General features: G+C 25.7%; 1 protein-coding gene across 1 annotated transcript; it reads left to right on the top strand.

Moving 5' to 3' along the window:
- Positions 1–12,453: 12,453 nt before the first annotated feature.
- Positions 12,454–15,408, top strand: LOC101205842 (WAT1-related protein At5g64700). The gene is made up of 7 exons (XM_011659473.2): positions 12,454–12,774; positions 12,859–12,921; positions 13,242–13,358; positions 13,772–14,021; positions 14,377–14,535; positions 14,793–14,944; positions 15,042–15,408. Exons 1-7 carry the CDS (start codon positions 12,602–12,604, stop codon positions 15,199–15,201), a joined length of 1,074 nt encoding a protein of 357 aa, XP_011657775.1. The 5' UTR covers positions 12,454–12,601; the 3' UTR covers positions 15,202–15,408.
- The last annotated feature ends 6,229 nt before the right edge of the window (positions 15,409–21,637 follow it).

Genomic DNA, 21,637 nt, shown 5'->3' with positions numbered 1-21,637 from the left:
GTCTCTGTCGATAAAATATAATAGAAGAATGTAGTGCATCCTACTCTAATCATCATTGTAACGAAATATATATATAAGTAACTATTATTAAACAATTCAACAAAGTATTGGAAAATGAACGGTAAAAAGCTAAGATTTCGTTGAAGTATTTCTAATTTCTCAATTAAATATCACTATATTTTCTTAAACACATGTTTATAAGTCAAAACCGTAGTCTCATTTTTTTTAGTTTCCCCCTGTTGTAATCAATGGAGAATAGTGGAAATGGGGTTGTTTTGCTTCGTAATTGCCTTTTTCTTTTGGTCTGTATGGTTCCTGTTTTAAGTGGGCTTACTTTTAAAAAAAAAAAAAAAATTGTTTTTAAATAATGCTTTTAGTTCGTAAAGTAGTTTTCAGCTCATGCATGTTCAACCTTCCAGTTCTAACATTTTTTAAAAGTTTATCTTTTGTGTTATAAAAAGTATATTGTTTAGTTTAAATCTTTGTAGATGGAAGAATGTTTGGTAAAAGAATTAATTTTTGACTTCCATATTAAAATGAAAATTGTCTACTTATACAATCACATGAACTTCATCATGATACATATACAATAATATTAATAAAGTTTTAATTATATTTTTTATATATAATTGTATTGTTTTTATATAATAAAATCTAAAGCATAATGGATGTTCTTTTGTATCTTTAATTTTGTTCTCTTTTCATGTTTATATATATATACCTACGAACTTTTAATTTATCAAACACATAAACTTGGGGTTGTGAGATCTGTGTACTGCAATCTTTTTGTGATTTTGGGATTTTTTTTTCCCTTCAAATCTTTAGAACAACTTGAATATCTGAAGAATTGAGAATTAGTTGAGAGTTTCTCTTTTCTCTCTTTACACATATGATATTGGTTTTGGATGATTAATAATCTCTCTCCCTTTTAACTTTTGCTAAATTAAATGCATTAAGATTCTCTTTTGGTTTTTAATCTAATTAATATCTTACAAGGTTATCATTTATCATGATATAACATAATTACCATATAGTTGAGTTTTGTTATACAATAATGAACTAAAAGAAAAATATAATATCTTTTAATAAAAATTGGAGGTAAAGAATTCGAACTTGATTATGAGTATATATCATTCCTAATTGAATTAAGTTCTTGATTGTAAGAAAAGATATTGTTTTGCGATGGAAATATAGAATGGAGTAGCATAAAGTTTCGAAAAGTTATAATTTTTTATTTTAAAAAATCACAATTATCATGTATTTACGTGCATAAATATGACCCAACTTAAATGCCAATTATTCAATTATGATAGATAATAGGTGAGTTCGTTATAATTTAAGTATATTAATCGTTATGATTCAAAACTATGAACTATATATATATATACACTAAAGTCATTATAGTCCAGCTGCCATATTCATGAATGTGTTAGTGACCATAAAATTAAATTAGTGATTCAAATTTTTGGATATGATCATACTATTTTTATTATTTTTTTTAATAAAAGAAACTATACACATAGAGTTTTTAATGTATGTGATCAATGTCACAAGTGGTTAATAATAACATCTATTAATTATTGCTGTACTTTGGTTGCAACCTATTAAGCAAAGTGTGTGTATATATGTCCATAATTTTGCTCAAGCCTAGTTGCCAATATTGAAATTTAAAACTATGTTTTCTTTACACCCACTTGCCCAATTTTACTACGCAACTCTATTTTTCGATGGGCCAACTTGAATATGATATATATTTTCGAGAGCTCCAATACGTTGGTTAAACTAAAAAGATAATTAAAAAGAACTTTATCCTTAGACCAAGTTCAATATTCTGCTAACTTGCTTGATATAACTGAGGTATACATTCTCACCATTTTCATTCTCTTTATCTATTTTTCGATTGATGATTATTTTGAATTTACATAAAAATACAACAAGTGTGGTTTTCATAAAGTTATTGAACAGTACTTCTTATAATCACTTTGGAATGGATATAGAACAACGAAATGAATTTGTTATTGGAAGCACTTCTAAAAAGATATGCCCAACAAATACATGACTGAAAGCATCATAATATTTGAGTACTTTAAGGAAAAAAATAGCTTAAACACTGAAAAGATAAACCATAGTCTCTCCCCCAATTTGAAGCTAAATTAAAAGTTAAGAGTTATTTGGGATAGAGATATATGTCTTTATATTTGATTTGATATGAAAAGCAATCTCAATCTCAATCTCATTTGTTTCAAATCAAATTAACTTGTTGGGTCTATGAGATGTTTGTTGAGAATGGTATTGATTAATTGGTTTTGGTTATTGAATCTTTTTTTTTTAACTAGCTTTTATTTTTTAGATGCAACCTTACTTTTCACCTAATTTCATAAACGTTTCAAAACTACTTTTTGGACAAATTTTTTTTTTTTACAAAATTTTAAACGATTTCTTCGTATATAAGAATATATCATAATAACTTTTTTTTATATATATATAAAGAAATAGGAGTATTTGTTTAACTTTTATAATTATAACTTTTATTAAGAACAAAACTGTTTTAAATTGATTTTATAAAACATGCATTATTATTATTATTATTATGAATTAATGTGTCTCCTTAGTGGGTTGCTGCTTTGGATCATATCAAATTAAGCAAAAGCAAGGATATGTGTAAAGGGTGCAAAATAATTGAACTTGGGATGGTTCTTATTATACATTTCAATTGCCTACAGAAAAAGGAAAAGAAATATTAGGGAAATTATTTTAAAGGAATAAAAATATTGTTAGAAAAAAACAAATTAATTTCAGCATGGTCATATAGATTGTATTAAGTTGATTAAGCTTGTATTTTAAATAACTTCTTTTTAAGTGATTTTAGAAAGTTAACTTAGTTTTGTATTTTAATTTTTATGTTTATAAAAACAAACATTTGTAGTACTTTGGGAAAAATCAATTTTTGATATTAAAAAAAGAAACACACTTTAAAGTTTTGATTATGATGTAAAAAGCAATGCTAAGATAATCACATTAATTAAAGTCTTAAGAACAATTTATTTTTTATTTTAAAGAAAGAAGTGCGCTATACTTAAAAGTTAAACATATATTTGTCTTAAAAAGTGTTCAAATCAGAAGATATATGAATTTGTAGATACTTTGAATATTGAATTGGGTTAATATTAACCTAATATTGGGTTAAAGTTTGATTATGATCTAAAAAGTAATTCTAATTAAGATCTCGATTATTGATCGAGTAATAATTAATTCCCCCATAACTTATGTATTTTATTTATTTATTTATTTTTGCAGATTTTAAAATTGGCCTTTATATACACATTGACATTATTAAATTAATAAGAGAAAATATAATTAAATAAACTTCCTATTTTGTATGAATTTCATCCCAATACGTAAGGGACGACAAAATAAATTATCTTTTTCAATAATCGAAGAACTAAAATAATTAAAACAAAATTTACTTTGCAAATAATAATAACTATAATAAGGGAATCTAAAATTAAAACAAACACTTAAGAAATATATATATATATATATGTTGAAATCAAATGCTACATTCACCAACCTACATATAATTAAAGAAAAATTTAAAGCTAAAGAAGAAAACCTTTCACTGTCCAAGAAATAACTTAGTATATTAATGATACCACCATGTGTTTTCTATTACTTGATTTTTAATATATATATATATATATATATATAATATATGCATGCAGAATATCATTGTCTAAAGAATGAACAACATATTTGACCAAACAAAGAACTTTAATTTATTTTCTATAATGTGTCACTAACTAAAGCAAAGTTGGTGGTATGGATTAATATTATATTAGGAAGCTCTTAACAATATGACCTTCCCCATGTTTTTTGCTGTCTTCCCCATGTTTTATTATCAATGTCTCTCTTACATAACTTACTTCTCAATAACTTTAATCCTTAATTTATTATAATTTGATGATCAATTTGGTGATGTTTAATTTTCAGCCACTGTGGGAAAACCACTCATTTAGACAACATTATTATTTATCTTTTTCAATCTCAATGTTGTAATAAAAGATTTATTGTTTTCAGATATTAAAATAAATAATAGTAGATGTCTATTAATGGTGACTATACAATTTTATTATATTACTAAATATTGTTAACAGCTTCTCACCGTAAAAAACAAAAGTAACAAAATTTCAGGCATAAATGTAATGAAAATAATTATTTTAAATCAATTTTAATAATCTTTTAAAGAATGGAAGAAGATTAAAAGCTTAATTAAAACCAAATGATAAATCCTGTTTTATTGTTATTAATAGGGTACATATAAGAAATATATAAAAAATCTAACATGTTTTTGAATTTGAGGAAAAATGTTGTGGTTTTATTTGATGGTTTATTTCTTTTCTTTTTTATGGTTTTATTTATTTTCATTTTTTATTTTTCGTTTGACAATAATTTGCATATTTTTTTTTTGAATACAAAGATTAAATTTTTAGCTAAATTAAAAAAAAAAGAAAGTAAAAGGTTATTTTTTTAAAAAAAAAAAAAATTGGTTGGTTTTTAAAATGGACTCTTTTAAAATATATAACAAACCAACAAAATGTATAAAACAATTTTGAAAACGAAAAAAGTCGACAGACCCATTGTAAAAATTTCAAAAATATCATCGACATCTAGCACGTCTAATATATATTATATATATTTAGAAAATCATCATTGGGTATTTGGGAAATGATGGTTTAGATTTGTTTATTGTTTCGATGATCGTTTAGCCAAATCTAAATGATTTTTTTCATAATTTTTTAGTACACGATTGTTTAAATTTGAATTGTCAAATCTCAACTATTTTTTAAAGACTTTTTGTACTCGTTTATATTTGAAAAATGTTTGTTTATATTTGAAAAACAATCGTTTAGATTTAAAAAACGACCCTTTAAATTTGATCATCCAAAATTTGTTACTTACATCAAAACAATTTTTTATAAAGATTATTGGTACACAGTCGTGTATAGATTTGGCTATATATCTAATATCTCAACAATTTTTTTTACGATGTTTTATATTTGAAACAACCAAATAAAAATTTGATCTTTTTTAAAAAATTGATACATGATCTTGAACCAAATAACAGTTTGAAAATAAAATAAAATAAAAAGATGGAAAGAAAAAAAAGATTATAGAAAGAAAAAAATTGCATAAGAGAAAGAGTAAACATGAAATATTTTTAAAAAAACCAATTGAATGGACTTTTCCATTTTGTTACTTAATCGCGTGTAAATATTTTGTCGATTTGTTATATTTATAAAAGTTAACATTTTTTTTAATATAACATTTTTTAAACTTTTGATATAATGTAGATAGAAAATTAGAGTTGAAATTACGTTTATAACCTTAATTTTCACCACAAAAATAAAAAACAAAATTGTTATAGTATGGGTCTTTAAAAACAAATAAAATAATAATAATAATAATATAACAAAATATTTTTTATGTAAGAGAGATAAGTTATGAACTCTATACTTTTTACCACCACATATTTAACCAAATTTTTTGAATAAGTTTCTAAATGTTTTACTTTTATTTGCTTATTTGCTGGTAGCCAAACAAGAAACAACTCTTCATCTACTTAAAATTTTCCATCTTTTAGACGATGCAAGACTTTACTATCTCACTTCTAACAAGTTAAATAAATTTACATTTTCTTTTAGACTTATTAAAACAATCTAAAGTTGGACATTCCCTTCCTAATTACATAATTGTTTATTTACAGAAAATAAATATATATATATACATATATATTTCACCAACTTGTTATATATAACGTTTGATTACTCTTAGTTTAGTTTTTTCTCAAGGTGACCCGTACCCATCGATCAATTATTATTATTTCTCATTTAAAATCTATATGATTAAACCCTAAACCCTAAAAAATATTAATTGTTTCTCTTTTTAGTCGTTACAAGACTTTATTGTAAGATTTGTGTGTTTTTGTTGTGTCCTTCTCAAGTGTACTCAAAACGAACATATGACTATTAATGTAAAGTTTGTCAATTCTAAAGTAATATTTTCAATGACAATTTTAAAAAGTAAAACGAACATTAAATTGGTCCTTATACATGCACAACCCACACTAAACTTTATATATACATAGGTTATATTCCAATGTATTGGATAGCCAAGTGATGGACATTTTGAAGTATTGGGTAATCACAATCTTAAAAGAATAAAAGAATAGTAAGAAGGACAATAAAAAAAGGGGGGAAAAACATTGTCTTTGTAGGGGTCTAATTCACTTAGGTTCTCTCCAATAGAGAGGAGAGAATGTGTGAGAAGACAAACAATTATGGAGGGTGAGCTTTTGTTCTTGTTTTTTGGACAAATAATGTGTGTTCTCTATTTGAATGGATACAATCCCTCAATAATGAATTCCATTTTCGTGAGACAAAAGGTATAATAATAGGCAATTTCAAGCCAAGTGGGAAATAGAAACCCCTTTAAAATATTAGCATTAAATTCACACACTCTCATATTCTATCGATCCTGCTTTGAATCTAAGTGAGAGCAACTACAAAGATGACACAAGAAGATAAGTTTTGGAACATCATGAGATCAATCCCATTAGTGAAAAAGCTATATATATATATCTCTAGACATTGAATTTGACTTGTAAAATCATGATGCAACCCACTTCATTCATTTTCTATTTCTTCATTTTCTCAAATATATGCTTCTTCTAACATTTGTAGACCTAGCTAATATTATTCCTTATGTATTGGCCTATTTTCCTATTTTCGGAATGTAATATAGAAAAGATTTTTGGTCATAAAGTATTAATGAAACAAAACATAAGTCCTTGTTTTTGTTTTCTATTTTAGAGCTTTGAAAAAATAAAAATAGAGAATAAGTAAAATAGTTTATAATCTTTTTTTTGGATTAATATTAATGTAACAAATTTATATTATGATTCAAATTTTAAATAAATTTGCCACATACGAGACATTCAATATTCTTTTGCAACTTATCAACATCATTCTTGTTTGTCTTGAAATATTTTTAAAGGACAGATTATTCTCACAAACTAACACATATTTTTTTAACATTTTTTTTCCACGGAGAAGATCACACAACATAGGAAAAGATGCACTATAAAATTATAAGTAAGGTGCATGTTGTATGTATAAGTAGTGATTTTCATTTTTTAAATTTATAACTTTGTTATAATAATGAATTATAAAAAAAATGCACCTTATAGGTATAAATATTGAATTTCAATTATTTTTAAAATCTTTCCTAACTATACTATCACACGATATCTCTTTTATTTGGATGTGACTCCAATTCAGTCACATGTACTCTTTTTATAAATTACAACTAAATTATAACATATGTTATAAGTTAGGGAAAGAAAATGAAATAAAGATAAAAGTTATAGGATTTAAACACTAAAAGAAAAAAAAAATGAAAGCAAAATAGTGAGGGGAGAGAGATATAGGAATCATTTGAAAAAGAAAAGACAACAAATCAGGTATATACCAATTTTATGGGGGAGCCCCCCCTTCCCCTCATTACATTGGTATTAGCCCAACTACTTTGAATTTGGTTTAGTTTTAATTTATATATGTTTCTCTCTTTGTATTATTTTTGCTCAAATACTATCCCTAACTAGGCTAGTCAAAATATGTTTCTTAAAATTAATTGACTTTTAACTATCTTTTTTCTTTTTAGTTTAGTTTAGTAGATGAGAATCTCCATGATTCTCTCTCTCATACATTAAATCTAATTAAAGCATTTTATTATTGCATTACTCATATATATTCTATACAAATTTATAAGATAAAAGAAGATTTGAATCCTGAAGTGAACTTTAAAACAAATTAAAGTTTAATAATTGGAGCCAACTAATAAAGGTTCTCATACACTATTTATTCAATAATATCTAAATTCATAACTCACAACTCTATGCTTACCTACATGTTGATATTTTAGCTTTCTTTTAAGTTAACAATGGTGGGAGTGACTATTTAAGAAAAAGAAAAAAAAAAAAAAAACACGATGTGTTTGAAGCATTAAGTTATATTTATGTTGATGGTATGGAAGATTTCTACGTGTTGTTGTTTGATATATTTTAAATACAGAATTAAAAAGGATAAGGAAAGTGATATTTGAATGAAGTTCCAAAGGATGGACAAAGCTAGAAAATAACTGTTGAATGGGGTTTTATGCCTTTTTGATGGCCAAAATTGACTTGGATTTCCATTTTAAAAACAACGTTTTGAATGAAATATAGGTTAGCTTTCCCATCAATAAACTCTTTTAACTTGAAATAGTTGACCTAATTCTTTTCAAAAAAGAAAAAGAAAAAAACTAAATAGATAAATACAAGTTCAAAATTAAGAGTTTTGGCAAATATACCAAAGATATTAATTCATGTATGTTAAAATATTCTTTTAGTTTTTGAATTTTAGGTTTTTGTTTCATTAATGTTTTTTCTATTTTAAATATTCCTTTTTCGCTCCAAATCTTAAAACTAGTCCTTCCATAAATTTTTATAAGAATTATTTTGGAAAAAAAAACTTTAGTCCTATTAACATTCACTTGATAAATTGTGGACATATAATTATATAGTGTCTTTATTGTATGAAATTATAATTACTATTTAAAAAAAAATAAAAAGCTAATAGGTAAATGGGATCTTCTCACATATGTAGTTTTATTTAGGCATCCTAACTTCAATGGTGTAGACTTCACACCGTTGTTGTAAAAAGGTAACTAAACTAGTTCTTATTCTTTGTCAATCGATGTTAATTATCTTTTATACTTGTTAAGTTATATGATCACGATCTTGTTATGTAAACAGGATCTTGTTATGTAAGTGTATTTCACTAAATTATCTTATCAGGATCTTGTTAAATAACAAAAAAATTTCTCCAAAATATTTTATTTATATATTTATTACGTGTGACAAGAGTAAAAGATAGAGATATATCAATGCATCTAGTTAAAGATGCACCCAATTATAGATATTTTTCTAGATGAAATCACACTGCACAAAAATATGACGTTTGAAAATGTAAAGAAAGTGATTTCAAGAAAAATAAGAAATCACTAAAAATTGTTTTTTAAAGCATCACCTCTCTAGTGATGGTGGAAAAGTGATTAAAGGAGAATCACCACCATATTTTATATAGTTTTTGAAATAGGAGAATTGTCAAAAATAACAAATTTGACAAAATACTTATCAGCTATAGAAAAATTTAAAATTTTATCAATAATAAATATTTGATAGTCAGTAATATCCTTTTATTAATGATATTGGTCTATCACTACTATCATTACTATCATTGATAGAAACAAATTTTTTTTTTTGCTATACTTGTAAATATTTTAATTTATTTTACTTTTTTTTAATAATGTTCATTTGAAATACTTAAAATAGTATATTTTTTTTTAATAAGTTAATAGTTTTAAAATAACTCTACACGTCAAATTGAAAACCAATTTTAAACATATGAAAATTAATTTTAAAAGTTTGTTTACTAAACATAAATTTAATTGTTTAGAAATTAATTTTACAAAATAAATTGCTAACTAATGTTTTTTTTTTTTCTAAAATCACTCCTCTAAGTATACTCACAAACACTAACATTAGTTTTCATTGATTTGATTATTGGGCATATCTTATCACAATCTTTATTACAAAATCTCATATCTTTCTTTTTTTCAAACAAAAACTCTGTAAAGCTTTGGAAACCAACAAGCTGTTATACATATACATAAATATATATATATATACACACATATGGCACCAATCATACTCTAAAATACAACAAGGCAAAGTGACAAAGTTAATATGTATGACATAAAAAATAATACTACAATAATATACTAAAGCTAACATGTCATATAGGATACATATAACTTTTGTTGTGATTTTTTTATGCAAAGAACATATAACAAAAGAAATTAGTAGAACGCACATACCAATTGAGAGCAATACAAGAGATGATCAAGTAATAGAAAAAAGGTCTAAAATTGGGTAGCAGATATCAAAATTAAGATTGGGACTCAACTTAAGTTGTTCAAAATGTATTTGATAACCTATTTATCATAAACAATAAAAGTAACGTTAGTTATTAAACAAATTAAATATTTAATTAAATAATTATAATATAGTTTATGATACGTATTTTAATTTTTAATGTAAAACAATTAAGTGAGTTTATATATCCTTATTTTGAAAAGAAAGTGAGTTTATAAATTAATAAAAAGTAGTGTAATCGGGCATTTTAAAATACTATTCATCTTCTTTTTAACGTGGTTTTCAAAAACTTTTTTTTAAAAAAAAAGAAATGGTTACAAATTCAAATATTTAGATAGAAAATATAAAAAAAGAATGGGAAGCAAATTATTTTTTAAAAAAACAAACAAACACAATTTTCAAAAACAAAATATAGAAATCAATCATAATTTCAACCATTTAAAGGTTTAACTTTAAAATATGTTTCCAAAGGAGTTTTGATTAGGGATTTGAATTTCAATATTTGCTAAAAATGAAAGAAAAAGAAAAAAGAAAAAACGTAATTGGATAAATGAATGGTCCAATCTTAATTTATAAGTTTATTAATTATCTTCAAACCAGTTGTGCTAGTTGGCTGTACCTATGTGAATTAATTAGTTGAAATTTTGTGTTAATACATCTATAGTGACATTATATAACATGACAAATGAAGAGAAGTCATGCTTTACCATGCACTTTCAAACCCTAGTTATGATACAACCTTAATCACGATTAAATGGTTCGTTAATAATGTACCTTTTTTGAGTTTGGACTAATGAATTTTATGTAGATTCTAAACTCAATCCCCACACTAGTATATAGTAAACTTAGTAATCTCACCCCTATCATTCAAAATCATAATTACACCAATAACTCAAAATGAAAGATAAATATTATTGTTTGCCATTTACCTCGACAAAAAATCAATTTATACTTCTAAAATTTTGGATTGTATCAATTCTTATTTTTATTTAATAGTTAATTGTGTTAATTAATTTTCAACTAGGAACTTTCATAAGTGTATTATATTATATTTTCCACCAATTTTGATTGATAATCAATATAATGTGAAAATTATAGCAAGTCACCATTAATTAAACTCTTAGATTTTTATAAAATAATACTACAACAATTTTTGTCTTCTTTCACGTGCAAAGCATGTAAAAAAATATGTACCTTGATGATCTTTGTCCATCAACTAGGCAGACATCAAGAAAACACAACCATCAAGAAAACTTTTTTGATGATGGCCACTGCAAATTAATAAAATTTATCTCTTGATGGACCTCGTCTATCAAGAAAACCTACTAACTTGATGGACATTGTTAGTCAACTAATATATTATTCTTGATGTTTATTGTCTATCCTGATATAGTTTATTATATATATATATATATTTATTTATTTATTTGTGGACCATTAACAAAACTAAAGGAACTTTGCCCATCAAGAATCCATATTCTTTTTACATTTTTCATATTTCTTCAACAAAATAATGAGACTTTTATTAACGTACATGACCGTAAAAAAAACGTATTTTTTTAATGATCCTTTTCCATATGACCATCGTGAAATTAATATTTTCGTGCATTAAGAAAAATCAAATTTATAATAGTATAATCATTGTAAATCGTTTAGTTATGATTATCTTTTAAAATAATCTATGCATTAAATTTTTAAACATGTTTAATATACGTGAATAACTTACAAAAAATTATATGTCAAACAGTTGAAAATGATTCATTTATGAGCACATGTGCGAGTTTAATTTTTGTAAGGAAATAAATTTCTTTAACAGCCCAATATGTATGAGGTAACACACACAAGGAATTGAGCTGCTCATATATCGGTACGTAGCTCGTTATACTATTGGTGCTTTGCTAGTTTTCTTTTTTGTTAATAATTTTGTCTCTTCCAATTAGGAAGATTGTAGAAAAAGTTGGATTTGTTTTTCTAGCTGGATGCACAATCTTATTTTTAGTGTATGAATTTATTTGATACAGTTATAAATTTTTAAAAGAAATATGATGAGGAAGGTAAATGATACATTTACAAAGTTATTTAAAGTTTAGGATGCCAAAGTTAATAAATTTCATATTGGGCACTGTGGGTAGTAAGGGGAAGAAAACAAGTGGCTAGCTAGCTACAAAACAAACCAAAAGAATTGCAAATACAAGTGAAAGGAAAGAAGCTAATTGGCATATAATAACAACTAAACAACATATATCAAAAAAAAGAAAAGCAAAACCAATTAAATTGTGCTGAAAATCCTTTTTGTAGAATAAATTATAAAGCACTTTAAATGCCAACCATTGCTGTCACACACCCATTATGATCTAGATATTAATGTATCTGAACTCATTTGTAAATAAAGATAAAGTGCAATACTTTGTGTTTGTGTGTGTGTGTGTGTTTTTTTTTAAAAAAATTATTTCTATTCATTCAACTCCCCCTTTCCCTCTTCAGCAGCCTCTCTTATTCCTCTATTTAAAGCCACCCAAATATCAGACTCCAAATTATCATTCTTCACTCATTCGAAGGAACAAAAAAATGGGTTCTAACAAGCCTTACATTGTTGTATTTTTCATTCAAATCACCTTCGCCGGAATGAGCTTAATGTCAAAGGCCGCCTTTGCTGCTGGTATGAACACTTATATCTTTCTCTTCTACCGTCAAGCTGCTGGCAGTATTATCTTAGTTCCACTAACTTTGATCTTAAAAGGGTATGTTTTGTTTCTTTTCAAACCTCTTTTTAAGTTATCAACGTAAACATATATATGAACTGATTATTTATTGTATACGTGCAGGAAGGAGAAGAGGCCATTGTCTTTGAAGCATCTCTGCCAAATTTTTGTCATTTCATTGATAGGGTGAGTACAAACGTTGTTATTGTTGTTTTTATTATTATTCTAAATGAAATCACTCCGATTTGAAAAAGAATGTTATATGATGCAAAAAAAAAAAAAAAAGTACAATATACCAACTTAGTCAAATCACTCACCAATCAAAAGGAAAAAAAAAAGAGAGAAAAGAGTACAGCTTACTATTAATAATCAATTTATTTTATTCCATGAATCTTATGAAATTTCAATTATTAAAATGTATGGGAATATGGAATATATATAAAATGTGGAAAATGTATTATGATACATTTGATTTTGAGGTATGAATTTGGAATTTTGGAATTTAGGATTACTCTCGCCCTGGATGCCTATGGAGTGGCTATTAATTACACATCAGCAACAATTGGAGCTGCCGCATTCAATTGTGTTCCTGTCACTACATTCTTTTTTGCTGTTTTGTTAAGGTCATTTTTTAATCCTTACAATCATTTAATTAAGTCAACTGTGTTTTTACTTTTCTAAATTCATTTTTTCTAACTTTTTATTTATAAAGAAATCCACTTTTAATGGAGAAGAAAGAAAACACAAAATTTAACTTTAACTTTTTCAATTCACTTTTAAATTTATCGCTTTCTACGGTCGTGACTTCGCGAAATGTTGTAATTTTTTCTATGCTCTAATTTAAATTTTGACAATTAGTTCACGACTTTTGATTTTAATAAAAGATCAATATTCATAAAAACTTTCGAAGAAAATTATCAAATAAAACTTAAAAGTTTAAGAAGAATCGAAACTTTCTAACATTACCTGAAAAAAGTATATATATATATATATTTTTTGTAGACTAATTGAATTATGATCGTGTTTTGGTGTATAGGATGGAGAAGGTGAATCTAAAGAAAGCAGCAGGAATAGCAAAGGTAGTGGGGATAATGATATGCATAACGGGTGCATCCATTCTTGCTTTGTACAAAGGACCCTATTTGAAGCCACTTTTCACTCACCAACTTTTCCACCATATCCATTCTCAACCCCACCATTCTCTTAATTCCCATACCAAATGGATGATCGGTTGTTTTTTCCTCCTCGTCACTAGCATTTCTTGGGGCATTTGGTTTGTTCTCCAGGTAAATTTTTTCTCCCATATTTTAAATTTGTTATTATAAACTATTATCGATAGTTATAAATTGTCACATTCAAGTTTATATATCGTCGTCATTAATTGACTCGTACTTGACTTATTGATTTACCGTTATAAGTCTTAATAAAAAACAACAAAACAACACAAAAAAAATATAACAGTGACCTTTTTTACTTGTAATAATGTCATTTTTATCATCAAGAATATCTAAACCATGACAAATGATTTACGTAAATAATTTGGTGGCGTGAAAGATGTATTTAAAAATGTGAAATTAAATATAAAATATATTACAAAGCATATTTGAGAAAGGATTATTAACAAATTGAAAATGGGTATAGGCTCGATTCTTGAAGGGGTATCCTCACCCAATGGAGTTCATGTGCATGCAAACATTGATGAGTATGGTTCAAAGCTTTATCGTAGCCATTGTAATGGAAAGAGATCCTTTTGAGTGGAAATTGGGTTTCAACATTAGACTCTTTGCTGTACTCTATTGTGTAAGCTCTCTCTCTCTTATTCATTTTTCTAACTTTATACTTTCATTTCAACTAATTAATCATTAGATTTTGTTCCCATCAATCTCCCACTTTTCTACTTTAATCCAACTTATACTTTCTCAATTAGGTTTTAAAAAATACTTTTGCTTACTATTTAATCCCTAAACTTTAGTAGATAACAATTTGGTACTTAGTGGTTGAAAATGAAAAGACGAAAACATCCAAGAGTGGAGTAATTATGTTATGATGTGGTGCAGGGTATATTGGTAATTGGAGTTGCAAATAATGCCCAATGTTGGGTAATAAGAGAGAAAGGTCCAGTTTTCCAAGCCATGACTACACCTTTGAATTTAATTGCAACAATAATCGGTTCCCAATTTCTCTTTCCCGATGGAACTTACTTGGGAAGGTAATTCATTCACCATTTCTATTTATAATATTACATCTTTTTTTTTCTTTCAAAATAAAAAAGTACTAATATTGTTGTGTTGTAATTGAATTCACAGTATCATAGGTGCATTCTTGTTAGTAACGAGTCTTTACTGTGTTTTATGGGGAAAAAACAAAGAACTTGTTACACCTTCAAATGACGGTCAACTATCTCCTCCACAAAAAGAGACAAAAGAATCGACATGTCCAACAGAAGTCAACTCCTCATTAGTTTAACATCAATTACATTTTATCTCATTTGTTGTTCAATTAATGTTTAGCTTTTGATGCTTAATTAATTAGGTTTTAGTTCGTTCTTATTTGCATTTTGTTATTATATGCAATAATATGCACCTTATCAGTTTCAATATATAAATATGATTAAATACATTGTCAACCTTTGTTACCTTTGGAAAAAAGAAAAAAAAACAAGTTAAAGATGGATACGTGAAAACCTCCAATTATAAGACTGCTCTTTAAAATAACAATGGGTCCAAATTTTGTATTAGCACACATTCATATAAATGTAAATGCATTCATAAAGATAAAGTAGTCCATTTTTTAAACTAAACCAAGTGGGTGAGTCTACCATCAGTTTTGGAAAAATACATTAAAATCCGATTGCAATCCTATGAAATATTCTTTTTAAAAGAAATAAATAATGTATAAAGACATTAAACTCAATTTTAAGCATAGATGTATGTATATATGTTTTGATAATTGAATGAGGTTATGTTTCTAACTGTCTGTATTAGACAAATCAATCCTATGGTTTATTATCACTTAGTAATTGATATTAGTTTACCTGAGTATCGAATGCATTTCTATGCATTACATTTACAAAAAGTACTAGTAGTTGCGAATTTAACAATTAAATTCAAAATAATTAAGTATATAGCAACATTTTAAAAATTTACAAATATTGTAAAATTTGTCAAATTTTATCAAAGATAGAAAGTCTATCACCGATAGACCATGTTGCAAATATTGGTCTATCAACGATAGTTTTGCTATATTTGCAAGTTTTTTAAATGTTGTTATATTCTTAATTATTCATCAATTACAATTACCCAAAAAAAACTATATATCCCATTTTTTCCATTTCCTTTTTTTTTTTTTGTAAATTAAAGTGGGCTGGGTGGACATAATTGGGCCGACGAAGAGATAAATTAAATTGGGCCTGTATAAATTGTTATTGGGCCTCTTTTAGGAGATGACTATTTTGTTGTTATTTTAGGAGATAACAAGAGATTGCCATTCTTGTAGTTGCCGTTATTTTATGAGAAAATACTTTTTATTTAGTACTTTATTCCTTCAAGTTTTAAATAGTTCTTAAAATTTTTCTAGAATTTTATATTTAAATTATACAGATATATTTGAAAGAATATTAAAAAGTCCTATTTCTTAATATATAAAATGTTATATAATATATATTATTAGATTCGTTTAATAACAAATCTTAGTTTGACACGATTGTTTGATTTTTACAAGAGTGATTCACATCTCATCATAGTACTCAATGTTCCATCTCATCCCAATAAGAGTCTTGTAATGGGATCAAATTAAAGTCACAATTGGAAACAACTATCTCCATTGTATGAGGTCTTTTGGGATAGTACCAAAACAAAAGTCATGGAGTGTATACCTAAAGATGAAAATATTGTACCATTATGAAGATATTTAGAGATTTGTTGTTCTAACAAATGGTACCAGAACTCATGCCTCTAACTTAACCATGCTAGTATGATCTTCAGGTGTCGAACAAAGATGTAGTAGAATCTCCAAAGTAGGTAGATCATGATAAAATAATCCATGGTTAAACTGTATGAGATGGACAGGGACTATTCCAGAGGGAGACTTATGTTAATTGATTTGTTGTCCTAACAAGTCTAAAAAGCATTTATTAATTAGTTCACATATAGACACCAAAAAGTAAAAAGTTGGAATCTCTGTATTGTAATTTAAATTACTAAATTCACATCATGCTGTAGTTAGTGTGATTGTGTGATGGTATATGAGTTCAGTTTTTATATTCATTTATAACTTTCTACAGTATCATGATGAGTAAATATTACTAACATTGGATCAAAGTTGAAACTTAAAGTGTATTATGAATAAGTTTATAACTATTTCATCCTTAAGCATTTCAAGATTTTTCAGGTAGACCAAGTTTATATGTGTTTAATGAGGCTGTTTAATAATCTATAAATATGGTTGTTTAAGTAGGGGCGTGACTTGACTTTGTATACCTTCAAAATTCCCTAATTAATATATTGTCATTTGACATTAGGAATATATTATAGATTTTACTCTCCTTCTTTTTTTATTATATATTAAAATTCGAAAAGCATAGTTTAGTATTATTCTAGCTGAAGTAAAACAAAAATGAAAATGGAAAAGAATAAAAGTGGGATTTAAAAGAAGAAGAAAAAAAGGTCATCAATAGACTCAATACCATCCTTTTAAACTTGCAATATTCTTGTAAACACTTCCTCCTTTTAAAATATGTTTAAATAATGGGAAAGTTTATAAATAAAAAACAAACAATAATGATGATGATAAATACCAAAAAATATATATATATCACGATTGTTCTTATGCGTAACAATATTGTCAAAATATAATAATCTATACTTAATTAAAATTTAGATATAAAACTAGAGAAGTTTATTTATTAGTATATGAAAGTGTTTCAAAATATGGCTTGTGTGTTGTATAAATATGAGAAGGTTAATTTAATTCAAATTACTACTGTATTCATATAGAATTTTAAACAATAAAAAGGCAAGGAATGATTTTTATTATTATGTTCCGTTCCGTTCTTTATACATGTCAATTTCGAGCAGTTTCTTAATTAATGAGATATGTTAATACTAATTTAATCTTTTCTTTTTAACAAACTAACAACATTTAAGTATTTTAAGATCACAGAAATATGCAGAAGAAGGATTCAGATATGAAAATTCTCCCGCTTTATGATTTGAACAAATTTTAATTAATATATATAGGAATAGTTTGAGTTATTTTTAAATATAAAACTAAAATATTTACAAAATATAACACAATTATATTATAATTTTATAAATATTCTCATATTTAAAAGAACATTTTCTCGATCCAATCTTATGAGTGTAAATTGTATTTTGTATTTGTAGTGCTAAAACAAGTGTCCATAATCTATAGACAAATAATGATGTTGTCCATAATAAAATACACAAAGTAGTTACACAAAAGGACATGTGTGACAACAGAAATGCAAACTCAGCATTACCTTACATACTGATGTCACATAAATCTCATATTTCGAGTCCAGAAAGAAAAATGTATTTGTTTCTATCGCTACATATTGAAATAATCACCCACACACAAGTCGTAACGAATACAAGTTCATGCATGTATAATTTTTAACTCGTCGAAGTAATATTCAAATAATCTACTATTATCAAAAAGACCATAGATCATTGATATATGAACATGTTAATAACTAAAATGTTCGTAGTTTCAACAATCACTTATCATGGATTAAAATACAAATTGCAAAATTCAAACTTAATATTTGATGGTAGAAACTCTACCCATAAACTTTCAAAATTAAAAATTGATTCGTCAAACTTTGTTCAAAAATTGATTATATAAGTTTGAGAAAAATTCAATTTCTATCTCTTTTGTAGATCTAATTTTTATAATTACCATAAGTTTATATTAAAAATACTAAAATAAAAAAGTTGGAGGAGAACACGTATCGTTGCTCTATGTATATGGGTCGATGATCACTTCTCCATACATATATACATATATACGTCTCCACCTTCCAAACCAAGATTGCAACAAAGAAAAAATTCTCTATTTTTGTTGTCGTCTAAAAGAAACTATGCTTCATTTTGAATGTATCCACAAAAAGTGTTAATTGTTTTGTTGGACTTTTAAAATGTTAATAATAAATTAAGAAGGAAATATTTTATATTAAATTTCATGAATATTCTTACTTTGTTTTTAACACATTACTCAAACCGTCCAACTTCTTTTTCAGGTTCTTAGAGGTATATAAATTAAAATAAGTGATGTGGAATAACTTTTAAAAAAAGGATAATTAAACTATAAGAAAATATTCATAAGATTGGGATGGATATGATATGTTATAAAACTTAATGTTAATTTGGAAGCATAAACTCAGAAGATTAATAGTAGAAATATAAGGTCACCAAATAGGAAAGCTTTTCTTTATTTTAAGATAAACAAACCACATACCTAACTAAAAAATAATACTTACAAAGAATTCATTTAAGTTTAATTTTCATAACTATAGAAAAAAAAGGGTATTTTGAGTGTTTGGTTGGAAATCACATCAAATAGTTATATCTATATGTACGATTTCACTGTTTTTTTGCCAATAATATCAAACCAAACCAATCATTTCTTTTTCTCTAAATTCAAACCAATATGTCTAATTTTACATTAAAAAAAGGTCTAACTAACCAAACAAGTAAATCAACTTTAATCTATTCACTTCAATTCTCTAGGCTTGCTTCAGTAACTATTTTATATTATGTTATTAAAATACATCTCTATATTTTCTTCTCATTTCTTACCATGTTTTACATGTTTGTAAACACAATAATTAAATTTTTAACAACATAAAAAGATTTTTTAAAAAATTAAAAGCTATTTTTTGTTTTAAAATTTGATTTGATTTTTAAACATTTCAAGGTGAAAGTGGTGTCTACAACCTGAATTTTCAAAAACAAAAACAAAAATAAAATAATTATCTTAATTTTCTCTCTCGATTTGTGGTAGTCGATATAATGATAGATGGAGATAGTGTCCAAAATATAAATTTTGTGTGATTAAAACAATTATTGTTTTTTTAAGGAAAAAATAACTGTTTAAAAAGAAAAAATTGGTGGAGGAGAGATGTGTAGTAGATCTTATGGTTGTTAAGAACTTAAATATTAATACACACTCCATTACATATATAACTTTATAGTTAAAAGATGAGACCATATCTTTAGTTGGAATTAATTAATTAAAATGTGTATTGTCAAGTATATCCACGTCACTAAGATTTAATGGTATGTCTCTATAATGATCTCGATTCGAATAGATTCTCCACTTCAATTAATAATAAACTATATGAATACTCCTACATCAAATTTTATGAACCAACCCTTCTATCCCAACAACGCATATTCCACCAAAAATCTAGTTTTAATTTTACTCATCTTTTAAAAAACATGTTACCACTATTTTTTAATATACCAAAATAAAAAATATCATATGATAAATATATAATAGTCTATTTTTATTTTTAACTTTTTCTATAAATTTGTTTACGGACCTTGTTTAATTCAAATAATGTGACTTTAATTTATTTAAGTTCTTTTGATAAATGTGGCATAAAATGCACTTTCAAAATATTCAAAACTTATTCAAGGTAGTGGCTAATTAAATTATTCACATTTTTCTAATTAATGAGTTTGTTTTCAAAATTAATCACACAATTTTAATAATTAGTTAACTTGATAGTCAACCGATAATACACACTTATTCTTCCAAATGTATTTAATTTCCTTAAATTACTCACCAAATATTAATCCTCCATCAAACACAATTGGAAAGTAATCTATAACATTCCTGATGATGAAAACAAAGAATTTTCACTTGACAAAACTTCTTTAAAAAAGTCATATTCACATATTTTAGGTCCTTAATCACTATCTTTTCACCTAATCTATTCGTATTCGTGTCAATATTTTATTTATTTTTTAATCTTCTTTTCTCATCAATTTTTTTTTTTTTAAAAAAAACTTCAAAGTAAAAGTTGAATTCAAATATTTTTTTATTGATCTCTATGCTGTCCTAATTTGTATATCACCTTTTTCAATTTTCACACTTCTTAGTCTTTACTTTTTCTAGCTCTATTTCTCTTATACCCTACACGTGCTTAATTTCTTAATTTCTTAATTTCTTCACACATTCGTCTTCTTTTTTTCAATTTTTGGAAAGAGAAAGAAAAACAATTTTCATTTCCAAATTCACTGCACTACCCTATTTAGAAATTAGAAATTGGCAAAAGAAAAGGAAATAATTGTGGACTTTTTCCAGAGAAGAAAAGGAAAGAAGATGAAAGGAAAATAAAGAGGACGACATAAAAATGACGCCATGAGTACACCGAAGAATGTCGCATTTAGTGAGCTTTAACGTAGAAAAACGTGTCCCATTACTTAACGTTCAACTTATACTTAATACACACAATTACACTTAATTACCTCTTCCTTTCTACAATAACCCTTTCATTCTTTTTTTCCCTTAATAAACAAGACCCCGTTTCCTCCACTAACTTCACAAGCAGTGTTAAATAATTAATCAATTTTTTTTTAAACTATTGGTGAACATTAGTGAGCAACTAAACATGGTTTTCAACTAGTTACTCTAAAATTCTCAGTAACAGAGCTTTTTTTTTTTTTTTACTAATAATCCAAATTTTATCTCGTAAATGTGATGACTCAAATTCTGAAAAAAAATGAATACTGACTTCTTTGTTTATAATACGAAGTACCAACAATAATGAATTACCTATTAGCAATCATTTGTGTTAATACATATTACAAATTGATGAGACCCAAACACAACTTCACTTTAGAGAAAGATGAGAAATCACAAAATTTTAATAAAT

The sequence above is a fragment of the Cucumis sativus genome, chromosome 6 (genome assembly GCF_000004075.3).
Source record: "Cucumis sativus cultivar 9930 chromosome 6, Cucumber_9930_V3, whole genome shotgun sequence".
Lineage (NCBI taxonomy): Eukaryota > Viridiplantae > Streptophyta > Magnoliopsida > Cucurbitales > Cucurbitaceae > Cucumis > Cucumis sativus.
Note: the sequence above shows the minus strand (reverse complement) of the source record. Positions and strands in the feature narration are given on the sequence as shown.